The 25,501-nt window shown below is 46.2% G+C and overlaps 1 protein-coding gene across 3 annotated transcripts in view; it reads right to left on the minus strand.

Annotated features, from left to right (window-relative positions):
- DTNBP1 (dystrobrevin binding protein 1) overlaps positions 1–25,052 on the minus strand; it is a 229,747-nt gene extending 204,695 nt beyond the window's left edge. For 2 of the 3 annotated variants that reach the window (XM_077492227.1, XM_077492228.1), the window contains exons 1-3: positions 24,889–25,052; positions 18,694–18,747; positions 18,505–18,555 (exon numbers count right to left, since the gene is read on the minus strand). In XM_077492227.1, the coding sequence (XP_077348353.1) occupies positions 18,505–18,555; positions 18,694–18,747; positions 24,889–24,944 (161 nt within the window). In that variant the 5' untranslated portion in view covers positions 24,945–25,052. The remainder of the gene's footprint in view (positions 1–18,504; positions 18,556–18,693; positions 18,748–24,888) is intronic. The other variant, XM_077492226.1, reaches the window with a different exon arrangement.
- Between the last annotated feature and the right edge of the window lie 449 nt (positions 25,053–25,501).

The following is a 25,501-nucleotide window of genomic DNA, read 5'->3' on the forward strand; positions in this document are numbered from 1 at the left end:
TTCTACACTTAATTAATCCTTTGTCAATTCATTTTTTCATCATTGTACCTATAATACTTATTAATACCTTCTTTTACCTCTTGTTATTTTATACATTAATAATTACTTCTCGTCTTAGTATATATCTTTCTTATTCAAATTTAATTTATCGTTTGAGGCTTTTGCCCTTTTTCCTCATATAATTGAGGTTACTCTATTATTGATTATATATTATTCTTATTTTATTCTGTGTAGTTTCTTAGGATCTTGTTTTGCATTTCTTGCCATACCGTTCTGCCTTACTTACCTTTCATTCACTTATCTCCTTAGCACTGGCTTACCCCCATCTATGCCCTTCATAAGGCTTGGCGGCCCTTGATTTGACCTAGTGGTTGCAACTCTTTCCACCTTGTTGACGATTCCCGGTATGCGGCCTGCCTGGCGATAGGCGGTAAGCGCCATTCTGTTAGATCTCACACACTGGGGTTATTATACTTAGTTTCCATCGTATACCTACATGCATTCTGTAATAAATTTGCTTTTCTTTGTATACTAAAAAAATTTTTTTATTAAATCTATTGTTAGTTGCACATTTCCCCTGAGGAAGCTTATTGCGAAACATGTTGGGAACAAGTGCTGTCACAGCCTGTCAACTCTTACCTCCGGGATTCCTCTTGTGGAGTAACAATGCGTATATTTTTTTTTTTTTTTTTTTTTTTTTTTGCCAGAAAATAACTGGGAAAACCTGGGTCACAAAATCTTACATGACCATGACTGAGAGGGCCCAGCTACATCTGAAAAAGTCATGAAGCACTCTGAGGTGGAAACAGACCAAGATCAGAGGATAACATCTTAACACAGCCAAACTCTGGAAAAAACATCTATTCTACTAGGATACTAGCAAAATCTAAGGTAGGCTGATAGTTGAGGGTTATGGTCTACTTTTTCTTGATGCAAGTGTCCAATCCTCTTCTAGGTGGCCATTAAAAACAGAGAATGTTAAAGACTTCCACTGTGCCTCAATGGACGAGAGAAAAAAATATATATATATTTTTACAGCTGTCAAGTACAAGCGGATGCGGATAAATATTCCAATGGGGACACCTGTTCAAGTGACCGCTATCCCCTGGCTTTGGGGAGATTTCCTCCCCACTTCCATCTTCAGGACAGGAAGTGATGGAAAATCTTCCCAGTGGGATACTGATAGTAAACATAACCTGACAGGGATTTAAAGTAATTGTAAAGTCTTGTTTTTTTCCTATAAAATGAACAAACATGTTATACTTACCTGCTCTGTTGCAATGGATTTGCACAGAGCAGCCCTGACCCTACTCTTCTCGGGTCCCTCTTCTGTGATCCTGGCCCCTCCTTCCTGTTCAGCGCCCCCACAGCAAACAGCTTGCTGTGGGGGCACCCGTGCCGAGTCACAGCTCCCTGCATACATTCAGACACAGAAGCCCTGACCCGGCCCCACCCCGTCTCCTCTGATTGGCTAGCTGACTTTGACAACAGTGGGAGCCAATGGCGCCGCTACTGTGTCTCAGCCAATCGGGAAGGAGAATCTCGGTCATCGCTGGACAGAGAGGGACCTCAGGAAAGTGTTAGGGGGGGCTGCTGAAAACAGAAGGCTTTTTGTATTAATGCATAGAATGCATTGAGATTAAAAAAAAAAAACTTCTGCCTTTACAATCACTTTAATCCCCAAGAAAGCTTTAAAGGGTTTTCAGAGAAAGGAACGTTTGACCTCTACTGCACATTATCCTTAATTACTAGAGGAGTGATCTAAGGAAAACAATCTGGGTGCTCTTTAAACAAACCTGTGCATAGTACTGGCAGTCCCCGGGTTACAAAAAAGACAGGGACTGTAGGTTTGTTCTTAAGTTGAATCTGTAAGTTGGAACAGGTACATTTAAGTGTAGCTCCAGCCAAAAAATCTATTTGTAAGCTTTTTCGATAACATAGGGAAGGGTTATCACCCCTGTAACATTTGTTTTGCTCTCTGTGCCCCTGTACAGAAGATTTCACCTCATTTTCTGTCCCAATGACAATTGGATTTTGAAAATTTTGGGTTGTTAGGGAAACGTGGACTGGTGATAATGCATCAGTGGACATACCTTTTTCCCTTATTAACTCTTACAGGAGAGAATTTCCCTTCCTGTTTTTCACTTCCTGTTGTCTCCCTCCGTTTGTAAGTTGGATGTTTCTAAGTAGGGGACAGCCTGTACAATGGCTGTAATCAATAACCTGCAGTATAATTTGCAACACGTTTTAGAGCAGCCCGAACCTGAAGGCACCCTGGTTGAAAAAGGCTGGTTTAGAAAGCAGAGTTCAAGGAAGTACATCTGTAGGGATATTCATAAAGCAAGTGTACAAATAGCAAAAATCCTTCAGATTAATAGGAATAGACACTAAATAATTAAAATAAAACGCATGGAAATGAATACAGGACTTTAGTTCTGGCTATAGATACGCTTTAAAGTGAGTAAACTCCCATGTATAATTTTAATTATAGGTACAGTAAATATCTCCCAAACATGCACCATTTAGGTGATATTTACTTTAGATGCAGCCAATGACGTCACCAGCACATGCGCAATGAAGGAGAGGCATACCTATGCTGTTCCTTTAAAGCCGTGCCATAAAAAGCGACTCCCACGCTTATTTCATCGCCAGTTTGGCCATTCATATCGCCAAAGTTCGCAAACCCAGAAGGAAGATGATGTGATGTGAAGATGAAATCGCCTTCAGCGGTCACAGCATGCCACTAAAGGGCTTAGTTTTCAGGCAAGTCTGTCATAATCTGCTAGTATGCGATGCATACTAGCACATTATGACCTAAACTGCCCTGGGCCAAATGTTTTTTTTTTTGTTGGATGCGGTTTACTATCGCTTTAATAAAGGTTTATATACACTGATGGTGATAGAAGGCTTGTAAATGCTGGAGGATTTGCAGATGAATAGCCAAACGCTACAGTGTATGGACACCTTCCTAGACCATAGAAAACATGATAAAAAAGGGGAAAGATGTAGGGAAATAAGCGAGGTGTATAAAAATAATTACATTCTTCTAATAATTTGTTCATGCTTATTATATCAATTTACAAAACAGCAAAAGAAAATTTCATAAATGTTGTTCTGTTGGGAACAGACTCGTACATGCAAAAATTGGATCTATTAATAATAACTTGGCCACCGCTGTTAAGCTAGCCACACACAACTAAGTGATTGTGACTGAAATGATTTCACAACGCTGTTCTCCCACAAGTAATTATCTCTGGCATGGAATGCATGGCTCTTATAATCCTGCTCTGGACTGAAGCAAAAAATATCCAGAATATTATTAGGATTTTCTAATCCTTTAATGAAAATGCCACATGAGGATCCACAACCCTCTTTTTTATTTTTTTTAAACACAGGAAATCTGCAGACGGTATGACAAGCAAGAAAGGAGTTGGGTTAACAATACGGTTTATAAATTTTAATAATTTTATAGATTTTACAGATTTTGTAAGGTAAGACTGCATTTTGCGCAAAGAAGCTGGATGGTGGAGATATGCTTTAACCTATTCACTGTCACCAGTGTAAGTGATACGGCAGAACAGAACCACTTTCAGTTGGTCAGTTTAGCATCCCCTACATTGGCTGCATTCTTCACTTTGCTATATACGGTTGCTTTAGTGACCATAAACATATCAGAAGTGTGCGCTTGACTCTGCCGATTTAAAGGAGGCTGCACATCACAGATTCATTAAAATCTGAGATTTGGTAAAAACTTCACATTTTCTATCCCCTGCAGAGCCCACTGCCATTTTTAGGCACCTTTCACATGGGACGGACTCTGTCAGGAGTCCACCTGCTCAGCAGGGAGCATGCATCGCATACTAACGCATTATGAAATACTTACCTTAGAACAATGCCCCCCAGTGGTGAGCTGTCACCGCTGACAGGGCTTCCATTTTCACCTGGTCTTCCTTCAGGGCTTCAGTTGTTTGACTGTCCGAGCCGCAACGACTGCACTTGTGGGAGTAATGGCAGCGGCGCGGCTCTCGCAATGGACAGCATGTGCAGGAGACATCACCGGCTGCTACTATAGTAAAAATCTCCTAAGCAGTGCACGTTTAGAAGAAATTTACTGTACCTACAGGTAAGCCTTATTTTAGGCTTACCTGTAGGTACAAGTAAACAATAGGGACTTTGCCACCACTAACACCTGAACACACCTGACTTCTATTGCATGCAATACCGCATGTGGCCAGAGGAGGGGGGCACCAGAGAGACTCCAAGATGGCTCGGCTGCACTCGGAAACCCTCAGAAACTGAGTATTTCCAAGTGTTTCCGAGTATTTCCGAACCATTCCGAGTGTCACCGTCACCCCCACATCTCTGGCCAAATGCGGTACTGCACACCAGAGGCTTTAATCCTGGTCATTTTGCGAGACAACACTCGTAAACCGAGTTAGGATTTAAAAACAATAAATGCTAGTATAGCGAAACGCTCGTTAAACGCGTTAGGCCGCGTACACACGGGCGGACTGTTCGCCCAACCTTGTCCGCTGAACAGTGTTTGGGCGGACAGTCCGCCCGTGTGTGGGCTTTCAGCGGACAGTTTCAGCGGACAGTTGGACGGACAAAGTCTTTCGGAAATTCCGAAAAACTGTCCGCTGAAACTGTGTTTGAGCGAACAGTCCGCCCGTGTGTAGGCTACTTTCGAAATGAGCAAACTGTTCCCGCTCGGAAAGTCCGCCCATTTCGAGCGCGTGTACAGGTAGGCGGGGCCCGCGAAGGAGACGTCGCGGGCTCCGCCGCCTGGAATGGGCTTAAAGGGGAACCCCAACGCCGAAAAAAATCGGCTTGGGGTTCCCCCAAAGTCCACACCAGACCCTTGTCCGAGCACGCTACCCGGCCGGCCAGGAAAGGGGGGCGAGCGAGCGCCCCCCCCCTCCTGAGCCGTACCAGGCCGCGTGCCCTCAACATGGGGGGTGCCTTGGGGAAGGAGGGGCCGCGCGGCCCCCCCACCCCAAAGCACCTTGTCCCCATGTTGATGAGGACAAGGGCCTCTTCCCGACAACCCTGGCCGTTGGTTGTCTGGGTCTGCGGGCGGGGGGCTTATCGGAATCCGGGAGCCCCCTTTAAGAAGGGGCCCCCGGATACCGGCCCCCCACCCTATGTGAATGAGTATGGGGTACAATGTACCCCTACCCATTCACCTGTGAAATAAAGTACAAAAAAAAAACACAACACAGGGAAAAAATATTTTATTGCACAGCTCCGGGGGTCTTCCGTCTTCGGGGGTCTTCTCGCCGGACTCCTCCGCTATCTGTGTGTAGCTCTTTTACTAGCGGAGGAGTCCGGCTTTCTTCCTCCCCGCCGCCGGCCTCTTCTCCCGACTTCGGGGGTCTTGTCCCCCTCTTCGGTTCTTCTGCCGGGCCACCGCGCCTTCTTGTAGCTCTTTTACAGGCGGTGGCCCGGTCTTCTGTCGCCGCTGCCTTCCGTTCTTCTGTCGCCGCCTTCGGTTCTTCTGCCGGGCCACCGCGCCTTCTTGTAGCTCTTTTACAGGCGGTGGCCCGGTCTTCTGTCGCCGCTGTCGTCGCCGCCGCCTCCGCCGCCGCCTTCCGTTCTTGTTCTTCTTCTTCTTCTCCTGGAGATGTTGACTCGACGAGCTCTCCGGCCGGAATGCCAGGGACACGCTCCGCTGCCACTTATATAGTGACAATGGGGCGGTGTCACATGGTATATGTCACATGGGTTGGTCACATGGTGACCCCGCCCCCTTACGATGTCATAGTCCCCATGTGACATCAACCCATGTGACCAACCCATGTGACATATACCATGTGACACCGCCCCATTGTCACTATATAAGTGACCGCACAGCACGGCTCTGGCATTCCGGCCGGAGAGAGCGACGTGTCAACATCTCCTGGAGAAGAACAAGAAGAAGAACAAGAACGGAAGGCGGCGACGGCGACAGAAGACCGGGCCACCGCCTGTAAAAGAGCTACAAGAAGGCGCGGTGGCCCGGCAGAAGAACCGAAGGCGGCGACAGAAGAACGGAAGGCAGCGGCGACAGAAGACCGGGCCACCGCCTGTAAAAGAGCTACAAGAAGGCGCGGTGGCCCGGCAGAAGAACCGAAGAGGGGGACAAGACCCCCGAAGTCGGGAGAAGAGGCCGGCGGCGGGGAGGAAGAAAGCCGGACTCCTCCGCTAGTAAAAGAGCTACACACAGATAGCGGAGGAGTCCGGCGAGAAGACCCCCGAAGACGGAAGACCCCCGGAGCTGTGCAATAAAATATTTTTTCCCTGTGTTGTGTTTTTTTTTGTACTTTATTTCACAGGTGAATGGGTAGGGGTACATTGTACCCCATACTCATTCACATAGGGTGGGGGGCCGGTATCCGGGGGCCCCTTCTTAAAGGGGGCTCCCGGATTCCGATAAGCCCCCCGCCCGCAGACCCCGACAACCAACGGCCAGGGTTGTCGGGAAGAGGCCCTTGTCCTCATCAACATGGGGACAAGGTGCTTTGGGGTGGGGGGGCCGCGCGGCCCCCCCTTCCCCAAGGCACCCCCCATGTTGAGGGCACGCGGCCTGGTACGGCTCAGGAGGGGGGGCGCGCTCGCTCGCCCCCCTTTCCTGGCCGGCCGGGTAGCGTGCTCGGACAAGGGTCTGGTGTGGACTTTGGGGGAACCCCAAGCCGATTTTTTTCGGCGTTGGGGTTCCCCTTTAAGCCCATTCCAGGCGGCGGAGCCCGCAACGTCTCCTTCGCGGGCCCCGCCTACCTGTACACGCGCTCGAAATGGGCGGATTTGCCTCCGCCTTACGTGGGCGAGTCCGTTCATTTCAAAAGTTGAGCGGACTGTTTGGCAAACAGTTCGCTGAAACAGTCCGCTCGTGTGTGGGCAAGTCCGCTCATGCAAATTTTGAGCGGACTGTTTGCCGAAACTGTTTGACGAACAAGGTTGGGCAAACAGTCCGCGCGTGTGTACGCGGCCTTACTCGCAATCCAAGGTCCCACTGTACCTTGCTTTTTCAGGATAAATTGGACTTTTACTTGGTGGTAAATGGTAATAGATATCTCCTGGTTTTATTTTATTTTTTACAAAAAATAGTAAAATATATATCATCTCCCTTTTCAGTGCTTTGTTAGCGCTGCAAATTTATTTATTTTTTTATTTAGTGGTATGCGACATACAATGAAAAGGGTAACTTCACAGAATATGTGGTACAAACATAGTAACATACATATGATCGTTAATTAAATGGTATCTGAACTAAAGGTAAGCATTCTGAGGATAATAACGCAGGAACAACTCTGTAAATATGGAATATAGAAAACTGTGCTATCCTAAAAAAAACTAACGTTAAAACGAATAAAAAGGCTGCAGTTTAGGTGGGATAAACACAGTAAACAATATAAATAGAAAAAAAAACTACGCATGTAATGAGTCCAACCCGGTTCGGCAGACCAGAGGGTAAAAGTCATCAGTCTCTGGATAAAGCGCAAGTCGAAATATATGGCTGAATAAAAACACCTCTGTGATCCACAATTAGAGAGTGTGAGGAACCACCACCACATGGAAAGCAGCTTACCAGAGGGCCAACCCACACCAGCATTCGGCTTTAACCCAGCCACGGCCTCTGACAGAATAAAAAAAAAACAGGAATGCTTCTCAGATACTGCAGGGTGCTGGGCTCCTTCCATAGAACATGCAGTCCATGAAATCATACAGCATATAGAAAGGAAGGGGACCATAGCATAATTCCGTAATGCAGGACCATTTATAAAAAAAAAAAATGTGGTACTTACAAACATAGGTAGATTAAAAGTGGTTGTAAACCCTTACAAACCACTTTGACCTACAGGTAAGCCTAGATCAAGGCTTACCTGTAGGTCCAAGAAATATCTCCTAAACCTACACGTTTAGGAGATATTTACTAAAAAAGACAGCTGTCGCCGTAGACAGCGGCGTGCAGGCGCACCATCGAGCACAGTTTTTTTCTATTTAACTCTGTAAATATGCAAGGTACCCAGATATCTTGGTGGTGCTAGATTAAAGCTTCATCTTGACGGGTCAACTGATCACTTACACTACAATAGGTATTAGCCCCTTACCCTTGGAAAATTTGGGTATCTGTAGATGGGGGAAGAGTACTGCTGGGTGGCCAATTGGGGTCAAAATATACCAGACTGAGTTTAAATGGAAGAAAATGGATATAAGAGAAAAAGGAAAGGAAGAGAGATTTGGGGGTGGGGGTGGATGGAGGAAAAGGGAAGAAGGTGTGTGTGTGTGGGGGGAGGGGGGGTAGAAGTCCACCTAGGGAGCGAGGGCCACTCTCAGTTCCCCAAACTGTCTGATGGCCATGGTTTAGAACAAGAGCCTCTGGCAGTCAATAGGGCCATAGTATGCATCACGGAGGTATTCCTCTGAGAAGCGGAACTGGGTCCAATAAAACCATCTGGTCTTTTGTTCCTCAGATTTATCCCTGATCATGGCAGTCAGGTCTTCCATTCGTTCAATGTCATTACCCTTGCGAACCATTGGGCCACAGTGGGAGCAGATTGCTGCTTCCTTTGACTTGGGAAGCAAGCTCTAGCAGCGTTGAGGAGGTGTTTAAGCAGAGATTTGTGGTAGTGCTTTCTTGACATGGGAGTGAGGTTGAGGAGCACAGCAGCGGGAGTTTGGGGCACTCCCCAAAAATGTGGAGAATAGTTGCCCCCAATGCCAGCAACAGTCGGATTGATTAAGAAATATTTTGGCCAAAACGGACGGGGTGAGATACTAAAGTGTGCAGCAAATACCAGGAAATTTCCTGCAAGTTGACCAAAGTGATGACTTATGGGCGAAGAAGAGTATGCATTCCTTATGTGGAGTGGTAAATGTGGTTTTTAAGTAGAGGTCGACCGATATGGGTTTTTCTCTGGCCGATGCCGATACCGATATTTAGAAATCGCCACGGCCGATATATGATGCCGATTTTTTTGGGCCGATATGTTAGGCCGATTATTTATTTTTTCCCCTTCATCTCATAAAATCTAACAGTTAGACACCTTTCCCACTGGGGCGTTTTTCAGGCACTTTAAAATAGCGCCTGTAAAGTGCCTGCAAAACAGCTCCCCTGCAGTCTGTGTGGAAGCCCCGAGTGCTTTCACACTGAGGAGATGCGCTGGCAGAACGTTAAAAAAAAAGTCCTGCAAGCAGCATCTTTCGAGTGGTGTATACCGCTCCTCCACCACTCCCGCTACCGAAGCACCTGCAATGCGATTTGGCAGCGGCGCTTCACGGGCACATTTAACCCCTTCCTGGGCCGCTAGCTGGATTATAAGTGCCCCGCTAAAATGACGGTAAAGCGCCGCTAAAACTGACAGCGTTTTACCGTCAACGCCTGCTCGCTCCAGTGTGAAAGCAGCCTTAAGTGATACAGAAAATTTCTTACATTTATTAAACAAAACAAACATCCAAACAGTTCACTTGTATATATAATTTAGAATGATTTTATGTATGTATGTATATATATATATATATATATATATATATATATATATATATAAAATATTTTTTTTTTTATTATTATTTTATATTACACAAAAACAGGTAATCAAAACTTTTGGATGAAAAAAAATGGGCTAACTTTAATGTTTTTTTTTTTTTTTTAAATCTGTGTATTTTTTCCAAAAAAAAATTGAGTTTGAAAGACCGCTGCGCAAATACTGTGTGACATAAAATATTGCAACAACCGCTATTTTATTCCCTAGGATCTCTGCTAAAAAAATATATATAAGTTTTGGGGGTTCTAAGTGAATTTCTAGCAGAAAATACAGGATTTTTATTTGTAAGCATCAAGTGTCAAAAAAGATTTAGTCTTTAAATGGTTAAACTGAGAACTCTACACACTGAGTTGAGTTCATTCAGGTGTAAACATTGTATCTTTTTGATCTTTTCTTGGCAGACTGCCCAGAGAGGAAACAAGTTGCTTCACTCAAGTCTCCAGGCAAATTGCACTGACTTCTATTACTGAAGTCATTTGCAAGTCACGCTGAATATATCATCGGCCTTTTTTAACAGCACAATCGGCTGATGCCGATTAATTAAAAAACGCCAAATATCGGCCGATATATCGGTCAACCTCTATTTTTAAGTCTCTTTCCCAAAGAAAGGGGGGGGGGGGTCCTGTGGTAGCTTATATGGCCAACAGTTTTGTAGGACCTAGAAAGAGAACCACGAATTGGGCCTTCGTTCAGACAGTTCTTCGAAGGAATGGCGTTGTCCGGCTCTCCAACTAGCCAACAGGGTGCCTGTCCTGATACTAAGGTCCCCGTAGGTATCCAGCCTGTGGGTCTCAGAAATTGAGATGCTCGTAGAAGCCCTGTAAAGGCCAGGTCCAACAAACCCAGGGGGAATCTAGGATGTTCTATGATCGGGTTCATGGGAGATGGGAAATTAGTCAAGGAGAAAAGACGGAAAAAATCTTTCCATCTCGGCGAGTGAAGGACCAATCAACGGGTGAGTAGTTAAGCGGGGATCTAACTGGATTGCCCACCTAGAGCAGACCAGCCAACGGGACCCAGGCCATCTCCTGCTCTAAGTGTGACCCAGAGTTTCAATCCCCCATGACAGCACCAGTCAACCACTGGTGTCATGTGCGTCGCTGTGTAGTAAAGAGCAGGTTCAGGGAAGCCAATGTAGCAAATATAGGAGCCGTGGCATTGCGTTCATCTTTAGTACATTACAGCGGCCGAACCAAGACAGGGCGAGGGGGTCCCATCTCCTAAGGTCTGCCGTGAGCATCGATAGGAGAGGCCGAAAATTCAGGGAGAAGATATCCTTGGGATTTGCAGGTATACTGGTGCCCAAGTATTGGGCCCATTTAAATGGAAAGAAGGGTCACATACCTATTATTGTACGTTCCGGTATGGAAATGTTCAGACTTTTGAAGTTGGAGAGAGTACCATAGCGTTTCAATTCTTGTAACAACGAAGGCAGGGACGTTATAGGTTTGGTGATAAAATATAAAAGAAAATCGTCCGCGTACGCCGCTACTTTGTGTTGATAGTGGTCGGAATGGACACCATTGATATTTGGGTTGTCTTTTATATGGCAAAGAAATGGCTCTATGTAAAGAACAAACAGTAGAGGGGAAAGTGGGCATCCCTGCCTAGTACCACTGGAGATCGCAAAAGTGTCAGAGTCCATCCCATTCACCCGGATCGTGGCTGTGGGATTAGAGTAGAGAGCAGAGATCCAGTCTAAAATAGACTTTGGCATTCCAAAAGAACATAGCGCCTCCAGGAGAAACACCCAATCCACCCTATCGAAAGCCTTTTCGGCATCGGTGGACAGGAGTAGGAGGGGGTGCCGGATCTCTTTGCCTTCTCTATAACATTTAAAATATCCTGATAGTATTGTCTCTCGATTCTCGTGTCCGTATGAAGCCCACCTGGTCAAGCACAACCAAGCGCTGCATTAGACTGTTGTGCCTGGAGACTATGATTTTCATGAGGAGTTTGATGTCACAGTTTAAAAGAGAAATGGGCCTGTAGCTGGAACACAGCAACGGGTCCTTTCCTGGCTTAGTGAGTACAGAGATAGAAGCTTGCATGTCTGTGGGGAAAATTATTTGTCTTTAATTTTATTAAAAATATATAATAATAAAAAATAAAAAAAAACGTAGCTGTATATTTCCCACATATGTGTATTTTATTAGTTTTTTGTATCCGTAGTAGGGCCCAGAAACAATAGTACACATTTTGCTATGTTTTATCCTACCTAAACACACATGAACGCTGTTGAGGGGGAAAAAAAAAAAAAAAAAAAAAGAGCTTGGCCTTTTTCTCTGTAAACTCCAATCACTTCTAGGAACACAGTAAAGACGTCACCTAGCTCCGCCCTATGTGTAACATCACATGTCTTCATCAGGGGCTCAGGACTGGGTATCATCGGCCATGTTTTATCTAATACACAAGATGCATGATAAAGCACAGCCAATGTTACCCAATCCTAAGCCCCTAATAAGGCCATGGGATGTGACAAAAACACATAGTGCGGAGCCAAGTGACATCATTGCTGTGTTCCAGGGAGTGACCGGAGTTAACAAGAAAAAAAAAAAAGGCTGTGTAGGTGGATTTTAACCCCATCTGGGAATGACTGCTACAGTGCGGGCTTAGTTTTCCAGCAAGGCATACATGGACGTTCTCCTGTGAACACAGTTCCGGCGCGCTTTGTAAGCACTGAGTCCTTTTGACTCAGCTGACCAAGTGTTAGGGTAAAGGGCTAATCACAGCAGCCCTTTACCGTGTGATCAGCTGTGTCCAATGACAGATGATCACGGATGTCAACACAAGCTGGTTATCGGCTTTTCTTTCCTCATGCTGATAGGATGTGGAGAGAAAAAGAGAGCCGATAACCAGCTTGCGTTAAAAGGGACAGCGACACTGACAATCAGCCTTTTCTTCTGCTACTGTCAGGGCTGGGCTCAGCCCTTCCTTCTCTGACTTCGCCGCTCAGCTGTCGGCTAATTGCCAGCTCCCATCTCTTCACAGCTACTCACCTGTTGATCAGGGGATCTCTGCCTTGGTCAACATCACAGAGACTATCTTCTGTGTCCCTGTTTAAAAGACTTTTTAGGCTGACATCTTGCTTGCTGCTCCACTACACTGATCCCTGAACTGGCTTGGCTGACTATCCGTTCCGGTTACCGAACTTTGGCTATGTTTTGACTACGTTTGTTCCATTTACTTTTATTAACCACTTGCTTAGTGGGCACCTAAACGCCCCTCCTGCCCAGACCAATTTTCAGCTTTTAGCGCTGTTACTCTTTGATAGACAATTACGCGGTCATACAACACTGTACCCAAATTACATTTTTATAATTTTTTTCCCAGAAATGGAGCTCTCTTTTGGTGGCATTTGAACACCTCTGGGTATTTATTTATTTTTTTTTAACAAAAAAAATATATAAAAGACAAAAATAAGTTTTATATTTTGTTAATACATTTTGGAAACAGGTAATTTTTCTCCTTCCTTGATGTACGCTGATGAGGCTGCACTGATGGGCACAGATAGGCCGCATGGATAGGCACTAATAGGCCGCACTGATGGGTGGCATTGGTGGGCACTGATGGGGGGGGGGGGGGGGGGTCACATAAAAGGTGAATAGCTTAGATCAGCAGCTTGTGGCCATAAGTTTATAGCAGGAGGAAGAATGTGAGGAATGTCAGAACTTGGCCATCTGGAAGCAGTGCTGTAGGTCCAGGCAGTGGAAGGTTTGATGGAGAAACGTTTAATTTACAGCACACAGGATCATATTTTGCATACCTTTGATTTTCACTGTTTTGCAAAAAAGGCACCAATGACAATATCCAAATATTTATTAATACAATACAAATTAAATTTAGTAGTAACTTTGTAAGTTACAGTGCCTTGCAAAAGTATTCACCCCCCTTGGCTTTTTACATATTTTGTTACATTACAGCCTTTAGTTCAATGTTTTTTTATCTGAATTACGGTATATGTGATGGATTAGAACACAATAGTCTAAATTGGTGAATTAGAAAAATTATATACATAAAACAATTTTTCAGAAATAAAAAAATGATAATTGGCATGTGCTTTAAAGAGGAAGTAAACCCTGATGAGTTTACTTCCTCTTTCATTCCCTGCAAAGGCAAAGCATAATGGACTACTATGCATCGCATAGTAGTCCATTATGTGTCACTTACCTGACACAGGAGCCAGCGATGTCACCGCTGTCCCCTGTAGTCCGGCGCATCCATCTTCTCGGTGGGTCTCGCTGCTCCTCCGCTGTCATTCGGCAAAGCTGCGATGACGTCACTCCCGCGCATGCGCACGGGAGCCGGCACGCGCGGCATCTTTGTCGTTGACGATGCCGCACTCAGGGCACCGCTGTCTACGGCGCATGCGCCGTTGACAGCAGTGCCTGTCTTTCAACAAATATATCTCCTAAACCGTGTAGGTTTAGGAGATATTTTTTGGATCTACAGGTAAGCCTTAATCTAGGCTTACCTGTAGGTCAAAGTGTGTTGTAAGGGTTTACAACCACTTTAAAAGGTCTGGTGCAACCACTTACCTTCAAGTCACATAATTAGTGAAATGATGTCCACCTGTGTGCAATCTTAGTGTCACATGATCTGTAATTTCATATACACTAAGCAAGAGGCACCACTAACCAAACTCTGCCATGAAGACCAAGGAACTCTCCAAACAAGTAACTGACAATGTTGTTGAGATGTATAGGTCAGGGTTAGGTTATAAAAAAATATCTAAATCCTTGATGATTCCTGGGAGCACCATCAACTCCATCATAACCAAATGGAAAAAACATGGCACAACAGCAAACCTGCCAAGAGACGGCCGCACACCAAAAGTCATGGACCAGGCAAGGAGGGCATTAATCAGAAAGGCAGCACAGAGACCCAAGGTAACCCTGGAGGAGCTGCAGAGTTCCACAGCAGAGACTGGAGTATCTGTACATAGGATGACAATAAGCTGTACGATCCACAGAGTTGGGCTTTAGAATGGCTTTCTTCTGGCAGAGTGGCCAGAAGAAAGCCATTACTTTCAGCAAAAAAAAAAAATGGCACATTTTGAGTTTGCGAAAAGGCATGTGGGAGACTCCCAAAATGTATGGAGGAAGGTGCTCTGATCTGAGGAAACTAAACTTGAACTTTTTGGCCATCAAAGAAAACGCGATGTCTAGTGCAAACCCAACACATCACCCAAACAACACCATCCCCACAGTGAAACATGGTTGTGGCAGCATCATTCAGTGGGGATATTTTTCAGCAGTCGGGACTGGAAAACTGGTCAGAGTTGAGGAAAAGATGGATGGTGCTAAATACAGGGACGGGGCAGACGGACCATTCAGGCACTGTCCGAGGGCACGGCCACTAGCAGGCCCCATCGGGGTTGCCAGCCTCAGTAAAACCAGGGACAGATTGTAAAAATCTGGTTTTTTTTGGTTTTGTTTTTACGTCTGTCCCTGAAATGTCTGACGCTGATATCATTTTGATGTAAAATTCTGGAGGCTATAGCTGCTCCGCCCCTCCACTACCACCTCAGCCAATGGGAACACAGTGTACACGCCCCTTCCCCCGCATGGCTTTTTTGACTGTAGAGCAGGAGACGCCGACATCTGAAGGAGAGGAGATGGAGGCGGGACACAGCCTGCAGTGTGGAACAGGCTGCAGGCGGATACAAGGTAAGGTGGCTAACTTGGCTGTTAAATGTGTTTTATCAGTGCTTTCTCTGGTGAGCAGGACGGGGGAGGTTGTGTTTCCTCTAGCGGAGCTCCTGTCTCTGAGGCTGTTAGATTGTTGTTCTGTGTGAGGAGAAGTGCACTGCTCCTGGAAGAAGGATGTTCTGAAGTTCTCCCCCCAATCTCTGCTACACCTCCCTACTAACTGTCCACCAATACACAGACACATCATCTTCCTCTCCTGTATTACCACTGAATGTGTCTGTGAGCTACTGAGGCACTATAAGTATAATTAATATATATATATATATATATATATATATATATATATATATATATATATATATATATATATATATATATATATATATACACACACACACATATACATACATATATACACACACACACACACATATACGCACACTGTATTATATACTGTGTGTCTGTGCATATACTGTGTATGTATACTGTGTGTGCATCTGTATACTGTATGCTCAACAGAAGTCGATCTAACAACCCCATGCCTGCGAAAAAAAACAAATTGTTGCCATTCAGAGGCAGCTGATTGGTGCACTGCTGAGCTCGGCCTCGGATCAAGCAGCAGGGCAGGTATGAGTGCACACCTGTGCAGTGATATCATGGCACACATCCACAACTCACTTGCGCAGTTCAGAGCCTGCAACAAGTGGATTTTTTTAAAGCCTTTCCCCACCAGCTGCCTACCACACCAAGCACTAAGGTGCAAAGGTGTGTGTAAGGGAACACTGATAGAAGGTGCCACTCTGGGGGCTCTGCCGTAGGGTAAGATTCTGATGTAAGGGGGGACTGACTCTACAGACTGTGATTATAGGCAGAATGTTGGGACTTTGGTGTAAGGGAGGACTCTGATGTGAGTGTGGCCTTCATCCTGACTGCTGTACTATATGTTTTGTTCATTATTTACTCCTGACCCAATTTTCATTACACAGACCTGACCAAGGTGTTGTCTCAACAGTTGCTGGTTTTAATTAAACGGATTGTAAAGGCCTCTTTATTTTTTTAAAATAATAAGCATGTTATACTTACCTCTGTGCAGTTGCTTTTGCACAGGGCAGCCTGGATCTTCCTCTTCTCGGGTCCCTCTTCGCTCCTCCTGGCTCCTCCCTCCTGTCGAGTGCCCCCACAGCAAGCAGCTTGCTGGGGGCAGTGGCATAGCGTGGGGGGTGCGAGGGGGGCCATGGCACCGGGCGCAACATTTTGGGGGGGGGGGGGGGCGAAATCCCGTGCCAGTGTGTTTCCCCGCAGCTCCGTCCTCTTAATTATGATTTCCTATGTCTCTGCTCTTTGGCTGCCATGCTCTGTCACAGGATGGCCCCTGGCGCCCTGTGATTGGGTGTATGGGGTCAGGTGCCGCGGCGGGGCTGGCCTGTCCTCGATCTCTGGTGAGTGGGGCTGGACTCCGCTTAGCTGTGAGCTGCTGCTGTCTTTCCCCCTCCTCCTCTCCTCCAGAGTCCGTACCGGATCCCAGATCATTTCCCTGTTGTGGCAGGCACTCTGGCAGTGTGACAGACCGCAGAGGCAGAGCAGATGGAAGAAAAGCAGGTGAGTGACTCCCTTGTGAGTCACGTTGCTGGCCTGGGGGGAGTAAACATGGTCTGGGGAGGGGGAGCAGCCAGTAAGTCAGTTTAGTGCGTAGTGTAGTGGGCAGTTTAGTATGTAGTGGGCAGTTTAGTGTGTAGTATGTAGTACGTAGTGGGCAGTTTAGTGTGTAGTGTAGTGGACAGTGTAGAGTGTAAAATAGTGGTTAGTGTAGGAATCAGGTAGGTCAGTGCAGTGGTCAGTACTAATGGAGGAAGGGAAAGGGCCTTGAGGAGTGCTAAAATTCCTCAGGTTAGGGGGCTCAAATTACTTGCCTTGCCCTGGGTGCTGACAACCCATGCTATGCCACTGGTTGGGGGGCCCCACGAGATGTCAGTCCACCCCTGTACAGGGATATTCTTGAGCAAAACCTGTACCACACTGTGTGTGATTTGAGGCTAGGACAGAGGTTAACCTTCCAGCAGGACAATGGCACCAAACACACTGCTAAGCAACACTTGAGTGGTTTAAGGGAAACATGTAAATCTATTGGAATGGCCTAGTCAAAGCCCAGACCTCAATCCAATAGAAAATCGGTGGTCAGACTTAAAGATTGCTATCCAACTTGAAGGAGCTGGAGCAGTTTTGCAAGGAGGGATGGGCAAAAATCCTAGTGGCAAGAGGTGGCAAGCTTATACAGATTTATCCAAAGCGATTTGGAGCTGTGATAGCAGCAAAAGATGGCTCTATTGACTTTAGGGGGGTGAATAGTTTTGCATATTGACTTTTTCTGTTATTTTGTCTTATTTGTTGTTTGGTTCACAATAAAAAAAATAAAAAAAAATAAAAAAATAAAAAACAAACACATCTTCAAAGTTTTGGGGATGTTCTGTAAATTATATTATGCAAATCAAACAATCCATGTTAATTCCAGGTTGTGAGGCAACAAAACAAGAAAAATGCCAAGGGGGTGAATACTTTTGAAAGGCATTGTATGTTGGGTTTGTGTACCAATGATGATTTTAGTGTAATTTTTTTATTGAAAATATTGATTTGATAAACAATTGCACAACTATCACAGGTCCTACAAAATCAGTATCATCTTTCTTTTGTACCGGACCTGTGCTTTTGGAAAATGCATGGTTTGAGGGGGTCTTTTACAAACTCTAAATGCGAGAAATTATAAAAAAAAAAAAAAAAAAAAAAAAATGAAAAAACTGCCGGGTCACCTGAAGTCAAAAGTAGAGTGTCTATTCTCCATTATTGCATTACATTAGATGGGTGCCATGTGATCTGTTACTTGGGCAGTGGGTTCTGCTGCTTGTCCCCAGCCACAAATCTTTTAGAACGGGGGTCTCCAAACCTTCTAAACAAAAGGGCCAGTTTACTGACCTTCAGATTTCAGGGGGGCCGGACTGTGGCCAGCAGGAACAGGAATTTTTTACTGGCATCATAGGGAGTAAACAGTGTCCCATCTTTGGTATTAGTGGTAGGAATAATTCCCTATTATTGATGTCAGCGGCAGGAATTATGCCTCACTGTTGGTGCCATTGGGCAGAATAGTGTCTCATATCAGTGGGATGAATAGTGCCTCAAGGGCTAGCAAAGGACCACATCTGGCCCTTGGGTCACAGTTTGGAGACAATTATTCTATATGAATACCTCATTGTGGGAAAGAGGACAGCTGAACCATTTTGCAAACAAGAGATCTAGTGTGCATTCAGGCACAACTGAAATACGCTGTAGGAAGTTACCTGCTAAGGAGTTCCACGCCCGCTGGAAACTTGGATACTTGTTCGGCTTGCCTATGTGTAAAATAGGAACAAACAATATTACGTATGCATAATCAGAAACTAGGATAGCAAGTTCAGACAAACATGTTTTAGCAGGATGCATCATGCAACTGACACTTTACAAAGCCAAACACAAAATATGCCTTATACCTGCTCTGCTTTTTAATCTTTGCATCTTTAGACTTGTCGCCCAAGCTCTTCAATCTGTAATGCAGAGAGAAAATAATAGATAGATCATAGGAAATTACAATTTAGGTGAACCAGTAGCAGTAATGCCAACATTACTAATCACAGTTTTTTCTATAACAAAATAAAAATAAAAATACTGCTGCTCAAACTCTCTCTCGTTTTAGGCTAAAGTCACTTGGTGTCCAGCTACCAGGAGCACTGAAGGCGTTTCAGGTCACGTTACACAACAGAAAGTCTATTTGGAGCTACTCACCGAATATTTACAATCTTGTTAAATAATTTTTTACACTTTTTAAACAATTTTTTTTTCACATCTCTGTTGGGGGATGCTTTGGTGAAATATCAGGGGTCTAAACAGAGCCTTGATGTCTCACTTTTGAGACAGAGACATAGACAGAGATTCCCCAAGTTCAGGCTTCCTGTTCATTAACACAAACGGAACCATAGTAAACAGTTTACTATGCTTCAGTTATGAATGGGCACAGTTAGTGATCTGAACCGATCATTTACTGTGTTCATGAAAAGGAAGGGGGCTGGTAAATGACATGTCCCCCCACAGCAGCGGAGGGGGAGTGGAGAGGAGGAAATCTGGAAGCGCTGCAGTGGGGGGGGGGGGGTGACAGGGGGAAGAGGATGGCGGTCAGAGAGGATGATCGGGCAGTGGGGGGGCAATTACAGAACCTATGCCCTGTATGACTTTCTTCCTGCAGCAGCTGAAAGCGGGCTTCTCCTCCTCTTCCTCCGTTGGCTTTCAGCTGCTGCAGAGAGAGAGCCATACAGGGGAACGATTCTGTAAATGCCCGGGTCGCCCCAATCATCCTTCCTGTGGGCACAGCTTCCAAAGGTGGAGAATAGGGCGATAAGCTTTGGAGTTAGCACTCCCCTAGATACAGCCATACATAAACAATGTCGTTTCCAAAACTGACACTGAAAGAAACATTGGATAGACTTTGGTTTCCCATTTACCAGACTGAAGAGAGGGCATATATATATTACTTGCAGCTGACATGAGATTTAATAAACTGAGGTCTTTGTTCTCAATGCACTGATGCAATCACTGACCATTACACTACTAATTAAAAAAATTCCAGGACTTGTCACTTCCTCTTATACCAAAAACTAGAAACACAGCGCAAGCAATTGATGTGCTTACCTCATGGTCAGCCAGATTTGGTATGAAAGAATATGCGGATGGGTTTGATTTACTAAAGGCAAACAGACTGTGAACTTTACAAATACAGTTCCATGGCTTAGTAAATGAGGAAAGGCTTTTCTCACTTCTAATATCCAATCACGTGCTAGAAAAAAAAAAGTGCTTTTTTTTTTTCCCTATATGTGATTAGGTATCATTTTGCAATTTCAAGTGCAGTCTATTTGCCTTTAGCAAATTAACCGCAATTGCTCTACAACATGCTAGATCTCTTTCCTATCAACCTTTTTTTTAATTCCACAAGACTTTCACGCTCCCATTGATCCCCAAATGGGAAAGAGATTTCCATATCTCCTATCATCTGAACAAAGACATGTTATACTATATTTCTCCCACCAGAGGAATCATTGAATAATAGGATGTTACAGAACCCTCACATTTCCCTATAAAGTCTACTCACACACTACTCCCGATTTGTTACAGAAGTGGTGATGCAGAAGGATCCCCGCTACACATCTTCAGATCATATAGACAGATTTCATGGCTTCCCTCAAACACCAAGAAGAACATTGTTTTCTTGGGAATTCTAAAGACAATATTTCTAGGGTTTGCACTCTTGCTCACTAATGAGGTTCCCAACTGAGCTTCTATCTCACACCACCCCTCCCCAAAGCACCAGATGCCTCTCATTCCCCCCAACATGGAAGATGCCCATGTGAGCCTGGATTCACACTAGCGAGTTCTCAGAGATCGCATGTGATTCACATTAGCACTGCGATCTTTGAGCAATGAGAGTTCAGCCATACAATTATATGGCTGAACTCGCATTGGATTCGCACACAAAATAGTGCAGGGACTTGTTTTTCCCCGCACTAGAATTGGATCGCATGAGTATTCTCACCTATGAGATCTGATTCCTGTGCGAGTTCACAGATCGCAGTACTAAACTGGGGGTGTCATTAACTTTGTTAATGACATCCGCAGCGGTTCGCACAAGGCAGTGTGAAATGCCTGCAGGAGAGGAGCGATGCGGGAACCATCGCTGTAATCATGCTGGTTCCTGCATCACATCAGTGTGAACCGAGCGTGAAAGGACCCTTAGAATGTGCACTGAGCTGCACTTGCAGAACTAGTTTACTTTTCTCTTTCGTTCACTGATTGACACAGCTCCATTAATCTTGACCATAGGGTTGTTACGCCACCTTCCGGAGAGGACTAGGCAGAACATGTTATACAAGTGAAAAAACAGAACTTTACAGTTCCGCCCAGGGGGTGGTCCCTCCAATAATAACCCCTCAGTCTGCTTCCTGCAGCTCAGTTTTTTTCTGCCTAGTGAAGGAGATGGACCTAGGAACCCTGCGGGACCATCGGTCCTGGGAATTTTTTGCTGAAATTTGCCTTTTGTGCAAGGTTTTTAGATCCTGTGATCTGCTATCAACAGCCGGCTGAGTGACAGGCTGGATAATCTAGATCCCTGTAGTCTCCCCAGCCTGGCCATCGAGCGTGTGCAGAACCTAGCTATGCGCTGGGTCAGCCACGACATGCCCCTCAGGCTCCAGGGGCGGCCGGTGAGCGCAACACTCCAGGGTACACATATGACCGAACTACTGATGTCTTTAGGCCTGTCAGACTCTGTGATTTCAACTATGTTGAGAGCACAGAAATCTTCTTCTCGGAAGATATACCATTTTACCTGGAAGTCCTACATCTCCATGTGTGAGGAGAAAGATGCGCGGATGCCACCCTATTCCGTTTTCAGGATCCTGCTGTTTTTACAGCCAGGAGTAGACCAGAAATTGGCTTAGAGCATCATTAAGGGACAAATATCAGCCTTGGCTGTTTTTTTCTAATGACCCCTGGCATCTCATTCTCTAGTGAGCACTTTTATTCAAGGGGTCCGGCATGTAGTTCCTCCGGTGCGTCCACCTTTACCCCCGTGGGATCTGAACCTGGTGCTATCAGCGCTTCAGAAACCGCCATTTGAGAACATCAGGAAAATTCCCTTGTTGACTCTCTTTCTCAGAAAGTGGTTTTCCTAGTGGCCATTACTTCGGCCAGGAGGGTTTCGGAACTGGCGGCCTTGTCCTGCAAGTCACCCTATCTGGTTATCTATAAGGATAAGGTGGTGTTGCGTCCTCAACCTCCTTTTCTGCCAAAGGTGATTTTGGCGTTCCACATCAATGAAGACATTGTGTTACCATCTCTGTGTCCTAAACCGACACATCCTAAGGAGGTGGCCATTCATTCCCTGGACGTGGTCCGGGCTCTAAGGGTGTATTTGTCTGCCACGGCTCCCTTTCGGAAGTCAGACTCTGTTTCGGTAGCTGGTCAAAAATAAATAAAAAGATATGGCGGTCTCGTCGGCCACCATTTCAAGGTGCATCAAACAGATTGTGGTACAGGCCTAGGCCTTGAAGAGGCAGGTGCCCCCCTTTACTGTCACGGCTCATTCCACCAGGGCAATTGGAACCTCTTGGGCTTTCCAACATCAAGCATCAGTCACTCAAGGGTGTAAGGCGACGATTTGATCGTCCGTTCACACTTTTACCAAATTCTACAAAGTGGATGTGCAACAATCCCACGTCAGCTTTAAAAAGGTTGGTTGCAATGCAGTCAATGGGCCCTAGTAGTTTTCAAATCACGGTAGGGAAATTAAGCTTCCTTTTAATGGCATACTTGTAGGCCAACCACGGCTTCCACAAAGTCTGGCCAAAAAAGTAGCATTCAGAATGATTGGCACCATCCTGCGTATCAGCTAGGACAGATGGCACTGAGTGTGCCACCATCATCACAGGAACAAGTGTGGAATTGCTGTATGGCTCTTCCACAAATCTGCACATGTGCAGCGTGCTCCCCAAAGGAAGGGAAAGTGCATGGAGCATGTGTGGATAAGGGAAAACGCACTGTGTATGTGCAGATTTGCGCACAAGAGAGCCCAATGCGAACGTGTCAATTTGTGGTAGAACGAAATCGCGCAGTACATGGGTAGATTTATGGACAGGGGAGAGTGCACTATGCATGTGTAGGTCTGTGCATGTGGAGGGCTGCACACGTGTTGATCTGCGCATGAGGGGGGGCTTGCACATGTGTAGATCTGCGCATGAGGGGGGGCTTGCACATGTGTAGATCTGCGCATGAGGGGGGCTTGCACATGTGTAGATCTGCGCATGAGGGGGGGCTTGCACATGTGTAGATCTGCGCATGAGGGGGGGCTTGCACATGTGTAGATCTGCGCATGAGGGGGGGCTTGCACATGTGTAGATCTGCGCATGAGGGGGGGCTTGCACATGTGTAGATCTGCGCATGAGGGGGGGCTTGCACATGTGTAGATCTGCGCATGAGGGGGGGGCTTGCACATGTGTAGATCTGCGCATGAGGGGGGGCTTGCACATGTGTAGATCTGCGCATGAGGGGGGGCTTGCACATGTGTAGATCTGCGCCTGAGGGGGGGCTTGCACATGTGTAGATCTGCGCATGAGGGGGGGCTTGCACATGTGTAGATCTGCGCATGAGGGGGGGCTTGCACATGTGTAGATCTGAGCATGAGGGGGGGCTTGCACATGTGTAGATCTGAGCATGAGGGGGGGCTTGCACATGTGTAGATCTGAGCATGAGGGGGGCTTGCACATGTGTAGATTTGTGGACGAGAGAGAGCGCATTATCCACGTGTAGATTTGTAGGTTAGTGAGAGTGTACTGTGCATGTGTAGATTTATCAATAAGCGAGAACACAATGCACATATGTAGAAGAAGGAAAGCTCACTGCATATGGATAGAATTGTGGACAAGGGAAGTGCACATGTGCGGATTTCTGGATGAGGGAAACTGAACGTATAGATTGGTAGATGAGGGACAGCACATTGTGCATACGTAGATTTGTGGAAAGGGAGAGCACACTGTGCATGTGTAGGTTTATAGATGAGAGACAGTGCATGTATAGATTTGCAGGGAAAAGATTTGTGGACGAGGGAGGGCGCGCGTGTAGATTTGTGGACGAGGGAGGGCGCGCGTGTAGATTTGTGGACGAGGTAGGGCGCGCGTGTAGATTTGTGGACGAGGGAGGGCGCGCGTGTAGATTTGTGGACGAGGGAGGGCGCGCGTGTAGATTTGTGGACGAGGGAGGGCGCGCGTGTAGATTTGTGGACGAGGGAGGGCGCGCGTGTAGATTTGTGGACGAGGGAGGGCGCGCGTGTAGATTTGTGGACGAGGGAGGGCGCGCGTGTAGATTTGTGGACGAGGGAGGGCGCGCGTGTAGATTTGTGGACGAGGGAGGGCGCGCGTGTAGATTTGTGGACGAGGGAGGGCGCGCGTGTAGATTTGTGGACGAGGGAGAGCGCACGGCGCGCGTGTAGATTTGTGGACGAGGGAGAGCGCACGGCGCGCGTGTAGATTTGTGGACGAGGGAGAGCGCACGGCGCGCGTGTAGATTTGTGGACGAGGGAGAGCGCACGGCGCGCGTGCAGATTTGTGGACGAGGCAGAGCGCACGGCGCGCGTGCAGATTTGTGGACGAGGCAGAGCGCACGGCGCATGTCCAGATTTGAGGGAGAGCGTGCTATGCATGTGCAGTTTGGGGTTGAGCAATACAACAATTCCATGCTGAATTGTGTGACGATGGAGGTGATGTCCTCGACTCCTCACGTACAGAATGGCTCCCATTACTGACTTTTCGGGCAGGCTTTGTGGAAGCCATAGCTTGCTTTACAGATATGTTATTAAGTTGCATTCCTTTACATGGCTCAATGATGTGTAAACTAGCAGGGCTCCTTGGCTGTACTGCAAAGTTTACTATAAAGGTGCAGCAACATGGAAAACTTCCCATTGAGAAAAGCCAGCAAGCTCCTGGTTTCCACCACACAGCCCCCCACACATACACCAGAATGTCTGACTGAGGAAAGCCACCCTGACAATCCATTGGCTGAGCAAGCATGCAGGTGACCAGATATAAACACATGGAGTCCTGCCATGCAGAGGAGAGTACAGTGCTGAATAGAGGACATGGCTTTACCCGCTAGTGAAGTCTTGCTGGACAGTGAGCAGCCGCTCCCGAAGGTTCTCAAACATCCTGAGCTCTCCTCTCCTCTCTCTGTGTATCTCAATGTGTACTCTGCACCATGTCCTCCTTCCTCATAGCATCACAGTCACGAGCTGAGAGGCGAGGCCAGGCCCGCCAGGAGGAGGCATCCCCGCATCCCTTCAGATGGGATCTGAGCTTATGTGATAGGTACAAGGCCTTTACTGGATAGATAGTACAATTCGAGCCCTTTCACAACAGGAAAGGATGGGGATATTACAAAGAAGATTTATGTGCAAGAGACTAGAGTGTGACAGTGTGTGTATACATACCAAATGTCCCTCTAGGTTGTGTCCTGGGATCACAGTATAAATACTCAAAAAACCAGGGTATTAACTGGGGGATTTGTACCCGTTTGTATCACCAAGTGAGCCATTGGCAGAGGTGGCAGTGAGGAATGGGAGAAATATGTTGGTAAGTATGCATGTACAAAACAGCAGTGTTGGAGAGGAGAGCGGAGGGTATGACAGTGGGCAGTATGTATAGGAGAGGATTGCGGAGGGTATGACAGTGGGCAGTATGTATAGAAGAGGAGTGCAGAGGGTAT

Source organism: Lithobates pipiens, unplaced genomic scaffold (assembly GCF_037356315.1).
Source record: "Lithobates pipiens isolate NorthernLeopardFrog02 unplaced genomic scaffold, aLitPip1_a1.2 Scaffold_19, whole genome shotgun sequence".
In the NCBI taxonomy this organism is placed as follows: Eukaryota; Metazoa; Chordata; class Amphibia; order Anura; family Ranidae; genus Lithobates; species Lithobates pipiens.